The sequence below is a fragment of the Papaver somniferum genome, chromosome 11 (genome assembly GCF_003573695.1).
Source record: "Papaver somniferum cultivar HN1 chromosome 11, ASM357369v1, whole genome shotgun sequence".
Lineage (NCBI taxonomy): Eukaryota > Viridiplantae > Streptophyta > Magnoliopsida > Ranunculales > Papaveraceae > Papaver > Papaver somniferum.
The window spans coordinates 35,443,167-35,457,432 of NC_039368.1; the positions used below are offsets into that span (position 1 = coordinate 35,443,167).

The 14,266-nt window shown below is 37.9% G+C and overlaps 2 protein-coding genes across 2 annotated transcripts; both read left to right on the forward strand.

Moving 5' to 3' along the window:
• The first annotated feature begins 4,802 nt into the window (after nt 1–4,802).
• On the forward strand, nt 4,803–7,976 carry LOC113322389 (probable glycosyltransferase At5g03795). The gene is made up of 4 exons (XM_026570464.1): nt 4,803–5,268; nt 5,849–5,979; nt 6,674–6,983; nt 7,130–7,976. Exons 1-4 carry the CDS (start codon nt 4,990–4,992, stop codon nt 7,790–7,792), a joined length of 1,383 nt encoding a protein of 460 aa, XP_026426249.1. The 5' UTR covers nt 4,803–4,989; the 3' UTR covers nt 7,793–7,976.
• Nucleotides 7,977–12,072: 4,096 nt separating this feature from the next.
• On the forward strand, nt 12,073–13,897 carry LOC113322388 (7-deoxyloganetin glucosyltransferase-like). The gene is made up of 2 exons (XM_026570463.1): nt 12,073–12,635; nt 12,708–13,897. The coding sequence occupies exons 1-2, from the start codon at nt 12,134–12,136 to the stop codon at nt 13,652–13,654; spliced, it is 1,449 nt and encodes a 482-aa protein (XP_026426248.1). The 5' UTR covers nt 12,073–12,133; the 3' UTR covers nt 13,655–13,897.
• Nucleotides 13,898–14,266: the final 369 nt, after the last annotated feature.

A 14,266-nucleotide genomic window follows, 5' to 3' on the forward strand; every position in this document is an offset into this window, starting at 1 on the left:
CTAGGTTTATTACGAAGGATGTTAAGAGAGTCACACAAAACAGTGGAGTTTCAATTGAATCAACAACCTTAGTTGTTGATTCAATTGACAGAAACTAGTGGGTTCTACGGTGTTTTAGAAGAAATTCTATTGTTGGACTACAATCGTATGTTTCAAATTCCAATATTCAAATGTGATTGGTCTCACACCAATTTTGGTGTGAAGGTAGAAGATAGCTTTACATTAGTCAATTTAAAGCAGCATAAGAACCAATACTGTAACGATCCATTCATTTTAGCAAAGCAAGCGCGACAAGTTTTCTATTATCGAGAGTCAAATACATCTAACTGGTATGTGATGGTGAAACTACCTCCTAGGGGTTTCCATGAATTAGAGGAATACAATGAAAAGCATGACACAAATTTCCAACCAGTGGATACTTCAACTCTTGGTTTCCAAATGGATGACGAGAGCGAGAGTCACTTAAGAGAAGATGGGGAATATACCATAGTGGTTCCGACAAAGAAGAAGAAGAAAAAGAAGTTCACAAGTTAGATCAGTAGTTTATTGTTTTTACGGTATTGTATTCTTACTTTAGAAATATTTGGTGTTATTTGCCTTTTCAGTAATCTACTTCAACTGCTATTCTCAAGTTTCTTGCTACAGCTGAGTGTGTAGTTCTGTATGAGTTGTTAATTAATAGTGCAAGATCTTTCTTTGTGAAGTATGCTTCTATTGAGAATGAGTATGGAGCAGTAGCTGCTATCACTCGCCACTTCTATGGATATTTGATGTATCCATGCTACTGCCGCACATGGGGTGTTTTTTCGCTGATATCAGTATTGCAGTGTGTGCTATGTGACTGCGCGTATTGGCTTGTGTATTTATCACTTATCAAACTCTATGTTCTATTTTTGGTAATATAGGGCTGCTTTTGTTATCATCATTTGTGTGTGAATATCGGTTTGGAGATGGTAATGTTTTTCAGAAACGTGCAGAGTGGAGACCACTGTTCTCATATGTACAGGTTTGCAGGTTGTAAGAATGCAGCTTGCATACTCTGGTTGTATTTTCTTTACTAATACTAGTATTTTTCTTGCAAAAAGACAGTTAACAGCTCCATTTGTGTGCTTAGTTATAAAATGCTAGCTCTGTTACTTTTATAGCACCATTTTTAACTCCGCCAATGTAAATGATATATCATTTCATTGCCGGTCTCAAGGCCGGATGAAGGAGGAGAGAAAATGAGACATTTCAGTTGTTATGGTTGCTATATTTGCCCACTTAAATTCTGCCTTGGTCTCAACTTGTGCATATTTTCTCTACATCTGCTTATATTCGTATATATATGCTCCCTCCCTTCTAACTTATAATTTGATGGTATACTTTTGCCATAATTCCGCAGTTGCATGCTTTGCTTAAAGTGGGTGATCTTATAGAATGTATGTGATTATTTACAGAGAAGAATGTATATGGTTACAGATAATGCTTCGCGCTCTTTGCGGCTCAGTCTCCTTTGAGCATTATATTTTGTTTTACAACGCTTATGAAGGGTTGCCATAATAGTATATTAAAGAACCACCAACTTTACAGAACTTGTGATAGTGTATGTATGGTTAGTGGTGTAGACTTCCATATAGGAGGCTCAGGGTCGAATCTCCCAAACCTAATTTTTTCCCACATTCTATATTTTAACTTCAACAACACTTATAAGTGTTGTTATACGTTTCTATTAAAAAAAAAGAAAAAACCTAAACTTGTGAACTGTAAGGATGGTTGATGAGCTATACATCCATGCATTAGGTTCATGTTCGAATCTCCCCTCTAACGTATTTTTCATTATCATATTTTTGTGTTCTTCAACAACACTTGTGAGAATTGTGATAGGCTAAGTCACTACACTTATGAAACAAAGTTGTTATACCTAAATGTCGTCACAACAGTTTTGCTAAAGGAGTTGTATTTGTTTTCTTAGCGCAACCCCTTGTTCCTAAGGGTTGGTAGTGATGATATACGACAACTCTTTCTTTGAAACCAGTTGTAAAACATAGGACTTTCTACGATGTATAGCGAAGTGTTGTAAATCTCCAGTTGTAGATGTATATTTTTCCCATAGTGTTGGCTGGAAAGGGATTTTTCAGAGGAGGAGGTTTGGGATGTTATAAAGAAGATGGGGAGTAACAAGGCACCTGGACCCAATGGTTTTATGGCTTAATTTTACAAGAGTTGTTGGAACACTTTAAAGGAGGATCTTATGCTTCTTTTTAAAGAATTTCATACGTTCGATTCTATTGATTGGCGGTTCAATTGCTCTTTCATTACCCTCATTCCAAAAAAAAGAAGATTCTTGCACTCCTAGGGACTTCATACCTCTAAGTCTTATTGATAATGTGTATAAGATTCTTTCCAAATTGCTGGCTGAGAGATTAAAGAAAGTGATACCGGAGCTCATTTCTGACTTTTAAGGAGCTTTTATTCATGATAAACAAATACTTGATGAGGTGCTCATTGCCAATGAATGTGTGGGTAGCAGATTAAAGTCTAAGAAGCCCAGAATTCTTTGTAAGATCGACATGGAGAAGGCTTTTGATAACGTTAACTAGCAATCTTTATTCACAATTCTGAAAAAGCATGTCTTTGGGGATAAGTGGATATCTTGGATTCGATGGTGCGTTTCTTCTTCTCATATTTATGTCCTAGTTAATGGAGGTTCAACGGAGAAGTTCAAACCTAGCAAGGGGTTAAGGCAAGGTGACTCATTATCTCTTTATTTGTTCTTATTGGTGGTGGAAATTCTCTCTAAGTTGATTAATGATGTTGTTGAGAAAGGGCAACTTTCTGGCTTCCAAGTGGTGGAACAAGGTACTATTATTTCTCATCTTCAATTTGCTGATGATACACTTATTGTTATTGATGCAAGTGTGGAAGAAGTAAGAAGACTGTTAATTATTATAGCGGTTTTTGAAACTCTTACTGGATTGAAGTTGAATTTGGAGAAAAGTACCATGATTAGTATAGGTGCGGAAGAGGTTATCAATGTTCTTGCAAGAGAACTAGGGTGCAAAACAGAAAAGCTTCCTTTCACTTATCTTGGTATGCCAATCGTAGCTCATTGGAGAAATACTACGGTTTGGGATCATGTTTTACTAAGAATGGAGAAAAAACTAGCAACATGGAAGAAGAGGAAGTTGAATAAAGCAGGTAGATTAGTCTTAATAAAGAGCTGTTTAGCTAGTCTACCTATCTATTTTTTGTCTTTGTTTCATTTTCCCGTGAGTATAGAGAAAAGAATGATAAAAATTATGAGAAATTTTCTGTGGGGTGCTGTAGAGGGTAGAAAAAAGATGGTGTGGGTAGGTTGGACTAAGATATGCATGCCAAATGAAAATGGTGGTCTAGGAGTGAGAAGCTTACACAAAACCAATCAAGCTTTACTGGTAAAATGGATATGGAGATATTCTAAACACAAAAACAGCCTATGGAGGAAGATTATTGACCAAAAATTCAAAAGAAATATGGACTTGTTGGTGCCTGAAGTGGATAGTCAACCACAATGTCGGAGTCTGTGGAAAAATGTCGTCAACATGGTTCAATCTGTCTCTCGTTTTTCTTTACGGAACGACAAGGGGATTAGATTCTGGAAGGATAAGTGGTTGAACGAGGGGTGCTTAAAGGATTTATTCCCTGCAGTTTATAAGGCAGTTAAGGACAAAGAAGTTTCGATAGCAGATTCGCTAAGAACTAATGGATGGATCTGCACTTTCAAGAGGCAACTGGATGCAAACGAACAACTCGAGTGGGACCTGTTAAGGCGTGATCTTATTGTTCCTGTTTTAGCCAAAGGGGAAGTTGAGTTAATTATTTTGGACAACTTCAGTTCAAAACACTGCTACGAGATATTGGCAGGCGAGTTTGCCGAGTGCAGTTTTGAGCACCATTTGTGGAAGCCAAACATCCCTCACAAGGTAAGTTTTATCTTATGGGCTAGTTTTTATAACTCTCTTCCAACACGAGATATTCTAATTTATAGAGGGGTCGATTTAGAGAGAGATCAGTGTGTCTTTTGTAATTCTCACAGAGAAACAACTGACCATATGTTCATACACTGTACGTTCTCTTTCGAGTTATGGAATTACTTCATCAAAGCCTTCAAAATCTCTTGGCCTCTACCGCGTACTCTACTGCAATTGTTTGATGCTTGGAATGTGAATGTTTTGCGTGGACGTGAAAGAAATGTTTGGAAGATAATTCACTATGCAATCTGCTAGACCCTGTGGAATGAAAGAAATGGGAGAGTTTTTGGTGGAAGGAAGAAAAGCACAGCTGAGTTAATCGACCATGTCAAGTACTTGGTTGTTCCTTGGTCTTGTGATGAAGATACATTTAATTTTGTTAGTACCAACCTTGTATGGAGCAACTGGGAGACAATTATGCTTATATAATGTCTTTTTTTTCCTTGATATAACCTTGTCTTCGAGAAAAAAAAAAAAAAAAAAAAAAAAAAAAAAAAAAAAAAAAAAAAGTGGTGATAGTTTTTAGTAGTACAACCATAAACGTTTGTTTTTCATTACATTTATCACAATAGAAAATCCACTTTGCCCATCACCTAACCCATTAATTATTTTATTTTTTGATTTTGTTAAGAATCCTTTCCGGACAACAACATGCGTTGAGTACCATTTCAAAATAAAAACAAAAAGGTTCTTTGGGAGGCGAGGCAATAGTCATCCCATGGTCCACTAAGCGCAAAGCGTGTTTTTCTTTTCTCAAAGGAGCTACATCACGGATACCTTTTGTTATGTTTCCTGTGTGATACTGACACATAGGTATATTGCTATAATTAACTCTGGAGGACGAGGTTACACTCTCTCCGTAACTGATGAGATAGAGCTCCTTCAATGGCAAATCATAAGATTAGTTATTTACAGCTGAAGAAACCCTCTTTTTAAGGTTTTAACACCAACACTCATATTCCAAATCACTAGATTTAGATTGATTGGGATAGAGAGAATGCCCTCCTTAATATCTCCTTCTACACCAACATTTTCTTCTTCTGCTTCATCAAAGCTTCAATGGGTTGTTATAAGTTCGATACTGATAATTGGGTTTGTGATCATGATTAGTAACAAGAACCCTGATTGTCTGTCAGAAAATAATGGAGGTAAAACATCACCTCATGCTGTTACTACCCATAATCAAGAAAATGAAAACGGAGAAGCACTTCTGTTATCTTCGTCATCATCCTCGTCGTTTCGACGCACCGACAATTCTCGTATACTCTCAGAACAGGTACCAATCCCACCCTGTATTTTTTTACTGATTCATCTTCAAAAATCTGATCTTTATTGAAGTTAAGGGTATTTAACTGATTAATGCTAATAGGTTTTGTGAAAATTTTCTATTCAATTTTTTATTGATCAGCTTTAATTCAATTTAGTTGATATCATTTTGGGCTGTTTCATTTGATTTTTATCTTTTGGATCCAAATTTCTGCGTTGCTTTGAAATAAATTGTGGAACATGATATCTGGTGATTTTGGGCTACTGCATTTGCTTGCGTTAAATGTACTAGATGGGTGATGCATTGAAGTGATTCTGATATTTGGTGGAATAAATTTACTCTTATGTCTGAAATATGTTAGTGGAGACCGTAATGGTACACAGAACCATGAGTAGCAGTGGATGCCCAGATGAATTCTACTCAACCACACTCTCCGCCCAAACTAGAGAACCTTCCCTCTTCAATTGTAACCAGGAACATATTTGCATGATGGCAATGAGATCGAATGTCTCATATTTCTGTAGGTGTCTTGTTAGATTTTGATTGTAGTTTGCATTGAGCTTGTAACAACTGCCGTGTCCTTTTGCAGTTGAGTAAATTACAAGGACTTGAAGAAGGTCTAGCAAGAGCTCGGTCTGGGATAAGAAATGCAGCTCGAAACCAAACATCACATGGAGAAGATAAAAATTCCATTTATAGGAATGCTGGTGAGTTTCACTGGTAAGTTTTTCAGACTGATGTTATTATGGGATTATGGGAACACCTTTTGAACCATAGATTTGTAGGCTTCATGCCGACTGCTTCTCTGTTTAGGAGTGTGCCCTTCTCGTTGGAATAAACATGTATTCCATGATACCTTCAAAACCAGATTTCAATACAATTAAATTTCAGAAATCCTATCGCACTAGTAGGTAAGGTAACGCATTTGCTACCACCACCCACATGATCATCAGTAGCTCACTACCAGCGCGACTGTAAAAGCAAATAAAACGTATGCTCTGATCGAACCAAAATCAGATACTGTCTGTTTTCATTGTTCACTGTAAACATTAATTCAATTGTCTGCGAAAGATTATGACTAAATAGATACTGAACTTTAAGTTAAAGATTTGAAACCGCCTGGATTATATGGTAAGTACTAATACTTTTTTGAATTCCAGTAATTGTTGCTGAGTTTTAACGTTTTGAACCGTATTCATATGCAGAAATTGATTACTAGAGGTTCAAACAGCTGGTTAGTCAGCTGTCACAACTCTTGTTTTAGTTCTCTAAAAGTGGATGCCATTGTTATCTCTTTAGTGCTTAAGATCTTATGTTTCGATTTGCCATGTGCGAAACTTACCTGCCTCACCATTTATACAACACTTTTCTTATGAATTTTGTTCTAAATTCTTGGTCTAAAAAAAACTTGTAGGAGCTACTCAAAAATGGAGAAAATGTTTAAGATCTATGTATACGAGGGCCTCTATTCAACAGAGGGAATGTTTATAAACGGGATAGAGACTAGTAAACAATTGCGAACACGGGATCCTGATAGAGCTCATGTCTACTTCCTCCCATTTAGCATCAAAGTGATGGTTCGTTATCTTTATGAGAGTGATTCTCAAGACATCGAGCCGATAAAACGTACCATTACGGAATATGTTGATGTCATTGCCAGAAAATATCCCTATTGGAACAGAAGCTCAGGAGCTGATCATTCCATGCTATCTTGCCACGATTGGGTAAGTGGTTTGCTTTCAGAACTCCTCTATAATTTACTCTCATTTCATAAGCATCACACATGCACCAGATTTCTTGAATAACTTTCTCCAACCTCGGGAATGGAGTCCTAATACTAACATACTTCATCATGTGGTTGATTCTTAAGGGTCCACGCACATCTTCCTCCATTCCAATGCTATACAAAAATTCAATTAGAGCTCTCTGTAATGCAAATACGTCCGAGGGGTTCAATCCCTCAAAAGATTTATCTTTTCCAGAAATCAATCTTCGCAAAGGTAATCTACCAGTTATAGTTGAGGGCTTACCGCCATCTGACCGTTCTATACTTGGTTTTTTTGCCGGGCGACTGCATGGAAATATCAGAGTCATACTAGTACAACACTGGAAATACAAAGATGATAAGATACTAGTCTATGAACACCTCCCAGCAGGAATCTCATACGGCACCATGATGAGAAAGAGCAGATTCTGCTTACGCCCAAGTGGCTATGAAGTCGCGAGCCCAAGAATTGTTGAATCATTTTACTCAGAATGTGTTCCAGTTCTGATATCTGACCATTATGTTCCCCCATTTAGTGACGTCCTCAATTGGAATTCTTTTTCAGTTCAGGTACGGGTAAATGAGATTCCGAACCTGAAAACAATACTAATGAGTATAACTGAGGAACGGTATTTGGAACTGCACAAGAACTTGAAGCAGGTTCTGAAACATTTTATGGTTAACGATCCTCCTGTTAGATATGATGCCTTTTATATGACTATTCATTCAATTTGGCTTAGGAGATTAAATATTAGAATCAACACTTGATTTTTTTAGTGATTGTAGGCAAATCCTGTGTGAGTTGTTCAGAGTGTCATTGTTGGTACTTGTTCACTTGTTTATACAAAAATGTAAATTTCCTTATCCCATTTCAGCTCTGTTATTGTTCTTCCAGGATTCCGCTAATACTGTATATGCACATATATATTCCGATAGTGATTCATGGTATTTATAGAAATCCGTCTCTTCCATGATAATGCACTTGTAAGAACTTCTTTGACCTGAACAGTGCACTTAGTCCCATTGCGGGCTGTTAAATGCGTGATAACATTCAGTTGTTTTGAAGAGCTTTTCATATGGTTGTGGACCTCTTTAGTCCTGTATTTTTTTTCGCACTTCTTGGAGCAGAGCAGCCACACTGCCAATCCAACAACTTGTCATTCCTAAACAACAATTCCAAGATCCCATTTATCCATGGCTTCTAACAGGGGGATATCAATTTACTTGGGGGTGTACCATTCCAAAGGTGAGAAAAATGTTTTCTTGTATAGACTTTTAGTACACCTCCGAGTAAATTGTTACCCCCAATCTTGCATCTCTCTGTGGTAACTTGTTACCATCCTGATCAAGGACACTATTTTTCAATAAAGAAATAGGAAATCCAACCAAACACTCCCTTTGTGGATGTTCACATCAATCAACTTTTCCTTGGAACTAGACCAGACATTGGAACCCCAGTGTAGCCCCTCAGGTCCAGTCTTCTATGTCCAGTGTTAAGCAAATGGCTGAGTCTTCCTAAGAGTCAGCTATCAGTTCAGTTCAGTCATCCTCAAGACTAGCTAACAAGTCTCATTTAATGCATGTAACTCGTTCCATTTTAGTTAGCTATTTTATCGTCTGTCAAACCCTATCTCTGTAACATCTTCAAGTATAAATAATGAATGAATCTCCACAGTTCAGTGTGGAAGATATTAAACCAAAAACCTTGTTCTAACTTGGTATCAGCTTTTGATCCAAGCCACCTTCCGCTTATCAAAAAAAAAAAAACAAATCAAATCAGTTCTGCACCATCAACAATGGCAGATACTACAACCTCCCTTAGACAAGTACAAATTCACCATCTAATAAACCTTGAAACACACCGAAACAAATCATCTGCTATGGAAGGCTCAATTTAAACCTATTCTTAAGGGTCATGATCTCACAGGTTTCATTGATGGAACTAAACCAAAACCAGCAAAAACACTTCCAGATGGTGAAACCATAAATCCTAGTTTTGTTGCGTATGAATCTCAAGACTCACTGATAGTCGGATGGCTGAATTCAACCTTGACACCTGAAGTATTAAGCACGGTAGCAAGACTAGACACTGCTAAAGAAATATGGGACAAACTAGAATCAGAATATGCACCCAAAACCTTTGTTCATCAAATGAATCTCAAGAAGCAGCTTCACAACCTCTCAAAAGGTAATAAGACTCTGAAATCTTATTTAACTGATGCTAAAACTCTGTTTGCTCAGTTAGCAGAATCAGGTTATACAGTATCTAGTGATGAAAAGAAGCAAGCCATCTGCAATGGCTTAAACCAAAGCTATGATCTGATTGTCACTTCTCTCACTACAATTGAGGGTATGGACATTGATCTCTTTTACTCCTATCTTTTAACTTATGATATGAGGCTAGAATCACAACTAGCCTTGCTGCAGACACCATTAGCCAATGTTGCAGTTTCTATCTCAGCCACATCTGGCAATAGGCAGGACCAAAGGAGATATGCAGGTCCAACCTCTCAGTATCATCACATTCCAAATATATCTTTCAGGAGGAACAACAACAACAATAATGCCCAGCGCAATAACCAGCAGCAGTCACAGAATGACGTCGGCACAGGACCAAAGTGCCAAATCTGCAAGAAAAGAAATCATCTTGCAGATAGATGTCGGAAGATATTAAACCAAAAACCTTGTTCTAACTTCCAGCCTTCGGTAATACCAGAAGACTTGCAGTCAAAAAGTGAAATTAAAGATATGGAGATCAATTGTATTGATTTCGGGAAAACTTAAACTTTTCATCTTACTGAAGAACAAGGTTTTATTTTTGGAAGTTCGAAATTCATCACTAAAGAAGAGAGAATGAACAAAGAAGAAGAAGAGGGGGAGGAGGAGGAGGAGGAGGAGGAGGAGGAGGAGGAAGCAGAAGAGAAATGGATTAATCATTACTCAAATTCACAGAGAATATTATTAGTAGGTGAGGGAGATTTTTCGTTTTCACTATGCTTAGCTAAAGCTTTTGGTGATGCAACAAACATGGTTGTTACATCCATAGATACTCAAGGTATGTATGACATCTTCTGATCTCTCCGACTCCCCCTTTCTTTCTTTCTTCAACTTGTGTTCATCAGTTTTCTATATTGAAAACTAGATAGTCTAGCAAAGAAGTACAGTCATGCAATTGGGAATGTTAGAGAATTGGAAGAGAAAGGGTGTTTGGTGTTGCTTGGAGTGGATGCAACTCAGATGAGCCAACACTTCTTTCTAAAAACTCAGAGATTTGATCGAATCGTTTACAACTTCCCTCATGTGGGTTTTCTCCATCGTGAAAATAGTTATTGCCAAATTCAGTAAGTTACTGTTACTGGATGTTTCTTATACTTTCTTACTCTCTTTTGTTTTTGTCAAAAATTCGATTATCTTTGGGTAATCTTTAAATTAGTCCCAACACAAGCAATATGCACCACTAATCACATACCCTACCGGAATTCATAGTTCTGAAACATCAACTCTCCTGTAAACTTACAAGGTTCTTGTATGGGGAAGCTCACCTCAAGAAATTGAACTAGTTACCAATCAATGCAAAGAGCAGAGTTCTCTTTTACTAGGTAGTATCAAGGAAAGTCTGTTTGCTAGATCTCAAGTATTATTCTCATGTCTCGTTGAATTGAGTGGGTATGTGTATAAGTAAATCATCAAATATCTACCAAATGATTTCCCATCCTCCCTTGTGCCTGCCTTTGTTTATAAGAGAATTGATGCTACTAGTTCCTATTGAGTTTCAAATAGACTTGCATTTTGCGAACTGGAATTTTAGCGGTGTAAATTTCTTGATAGAATTTGGTGGTACATTGTATATAATCGTGAGAAGTTGAAACGGCAAAAGCAAGTAAGCACCATGTTAAGATTTTTACTGTGCTTGGTGTTCCTGGATTAAATCTGTATTGCACAGACATTTTATGACTGCATCGACATTTAAGAGATTCTGATAGTGCTAGCTATTCTCTCAAGTGGAGACATAATTAGTCTTCTGAGGTATTGCAATCACGGCACCTGTTGTTGCGGAGCCTCACTGAAGTTACGCATTTTCATTCAGTTCTTATTATTTGCATTCTGCAAAGTATTTTATCTGATCCCTAGCGAGACCCAACAGCATATGGTCTAGATTCGTGGTATTAATGGAATACATGGATTGTAATGTATGTTGAGTAAAGGATTGGTGAAGAAATTCTTGAAAGGCGCTAAAAAGTTGATGCAGAAGACGGGAGAAATACATGTGACTCACAAGATGGGTGAACCGTATGACAAATGGGAGATAGAGAAGAAGGCAGCGAAGATTGGCCTGGCTTTACATGAGAGTGTACCTTTCAAGAAACAAGACTATCCTGGTTATGCCAACAAGAGAGCTCATGGTAACAATTCTAACTTACCTTTTGCTCTTGGGGAAGCCAATACCTTCAAATTTACGCTCAAATCACGTGTCACTAGTTAATTGACTCGATACGCTTAAATGTTTTTCTTAATGGTTCATGTTTCCTATTATATGGACGTTATGTCGTAGCTACACACTACCTTAATCTGTAATATTACAAATGCTTCCTGTCCAATGCAAAATGCGGTTAGCTCGTTGCTCTGTATGTCTTGCAAGGCTTTTGCTATGGGGAGCAATAAGTCTAACTGGGTTTGTCAAATGGGGGTCAAACTCGAATTCTGGAAGGGGCCATCAAAACTAGCAAAAAAATAACTGATTATCTGTGTTTTTAGACTACATATTGTTTCGATTACAGGTGCATCAAAATGCCGAATTAATCCTTAAAACCACAAATTGTGTAAAATCACAAGTTGCGGACAGCTACATCGACATTTTGTTATTCTTGAAATAAGGTAATGATTTGCTAAGCTAAGATTATCAATTTATTTACGGCTATGAATGAAAGTGGTGTTCAATGATAACCACAAGCATTAAGCAAAACATGTGGTTTCAAATAATGTGACGTTAGTGTTTTGACTTCAGCTTCATAAACCATTCTTGCATCTCATTTGGTTTTCTATGCTAAACGCCTAAACTTGTAGAGTTCTAAAAGTTTGCAGAGTTCGCACTAGAATAAACGAAACAATATGGAGAAGATTCATGTGGTTTGCGTCCCATACCCAACTCAGAGTCACATAAGTGCCATGATGAAGCTAGCAAAAATTCTTCATTTCAGAGGCTTTCATATAACCTTTGTAAACACAGAATTCAATCATCAACGCCTACTAAATTCAAGGGGACCAGATTCACTTACCGGCTTGCCTGATTTTCGTTTTGAAATAATCCCTGACGGTCTTCCACCCCCACCCAATCCAAATGCTAGCCAAGATTTTGTAGCCCTCTCCATCTCCATACAAAAGAATGGCTTAGAACCCTTTCGGAACCTCATATACAAACTCAACAATAACAAATGTTCAAATGTCCCTCCTGTGAGCTTTATAGTTTCTGACAGTTTTATGAGCTTCACTCTGCAAGCAGCTAAAGAGTTCGGAATCCCTGAAATGCTGTACTGTCCAATTAGCTTCTGTGCCTTCGCATGTTTTCTGCACTTTCCCTATCTCATCCAAAGAGGCCTCGTTCCACTTAAAGGTATGCAGAATCTAGTTGCGTTCATATAGTTCATTTACTTCAGTTTTTTCAATTTCTTATTTAATACTGCAGATGATAGCTGTTTTACAAACGGCTATCTAGACACACTAATCGACTGGATACCGGGGATGAAAGATATCAGATTTAGAGATCTCCCAAGTTTTGTTCAAACTACAGATCCAAATGCTCCCTTTCTCCATGCTTCAATGATAGAAATGGGAAGAACTTACGATGCTACGGCCCTTATTTTCAATACCTTTGATGCCCTGGAGATGGAGGTTCTGGATGCATTCAAGTCTCAATTGTCACTGCCCTCTATTTATGCAGTTGGTCCTCTTCAATTACTCCTCAATCAGATTCCACAAAGTGAGTCACTGTCTCTTGGATCAAATCTGTGGAAAGAAGACACCCAGTGTCTAAACTGGCTTGATTCCAAAGAACCCAACTCGGTCGTGTACGTCAATTTTGGCAGCATCACTGTTATGACTGCTCAACAACTCGTAGAATTCGCATGGGGACTAGCAAACAGCAAGCATAACCTACTGTGGACTATAAGACCTGATCTGGTAGTTGGTGATTCGGAGATACTGCCGCCTGAATTCATAGAAGAAATCAAGGGAAGAGGACTGCTTACAAGTTGGTGTCCGCAAGAAGATGTCTTAAATCACTCTTCTATAGCTGGATTCTTAACACACTGTGGTTGGAATTCTACACTAGAAAGCTTAAGCAGTGGAGTCCCTATTATCTGTTGGCCGTTTGTGGGAGACCAGCAAACAAACTGCAGGTACTCATGTCATCATTGGGGAGTCGGCATGGAGATTGATAGCAATGTGAAAAGAGATGAAGTTGAGAGGGTGGTGCGAGAATTAATGGAAGGAGAGAAGGGTAAAAACATGAAGAAAAGAGCCATGGAGTGGAAGAAGAAAGCAGAAGAGGCAACTTCAGCTGGTGGCTCCAGTTCTGCTGATATGGACAAGATTGTAAATGAGATACTTGTTAGGAAAATCACAGACCAATAAAACTTCGGTTGTCAGGAATCCGGCCGGTGGAAAGAACTACTTTACTAGTTTGCAAAGAAAGGTCTAAATACACGAGGACGATTATTACATGCTCTTGTATTTCTCAACAATAAGTATTATAAGGCCTATTGCATGCACAAGGTTAAAAAATGTTGTTTGACATATCAGGTGGCGTGCCAAATGAGTTACGCCGTTATGGAAAAACATTTTTTTTATATAGATAAAGAAAGAGTTACCGGCAAATATCCAAAAGTAAAGGTGCCTCCCACAGTTGAGGACTTTAAGATTTTCCTCCCGCTATAGCCAGCCGTTGGAGATCAAAATGTGGCATGCTTAATTGTCTTATAGCAAATTCTGTCAAAGTTTTTTAGACGCGAAATAAGTTTATCAATTCTGGCATTATTTTTCCAACTAGAGCTTTAGTGATACTTGGAATGCTTCCTAAAAGATTGATGGATCTGCAGTGGAGTTGAGAGACACAATCTATGACATCTTGTGCTGCTAAGTAGTCTCCTTCTTCGCTTCCATGGATTCTGGTTCCCCTGGTTCTCCTGCCAATTGTGTCTCATGTTGGACCTAAAATACAAACACCAATACCTGTTAGTCCAGTGA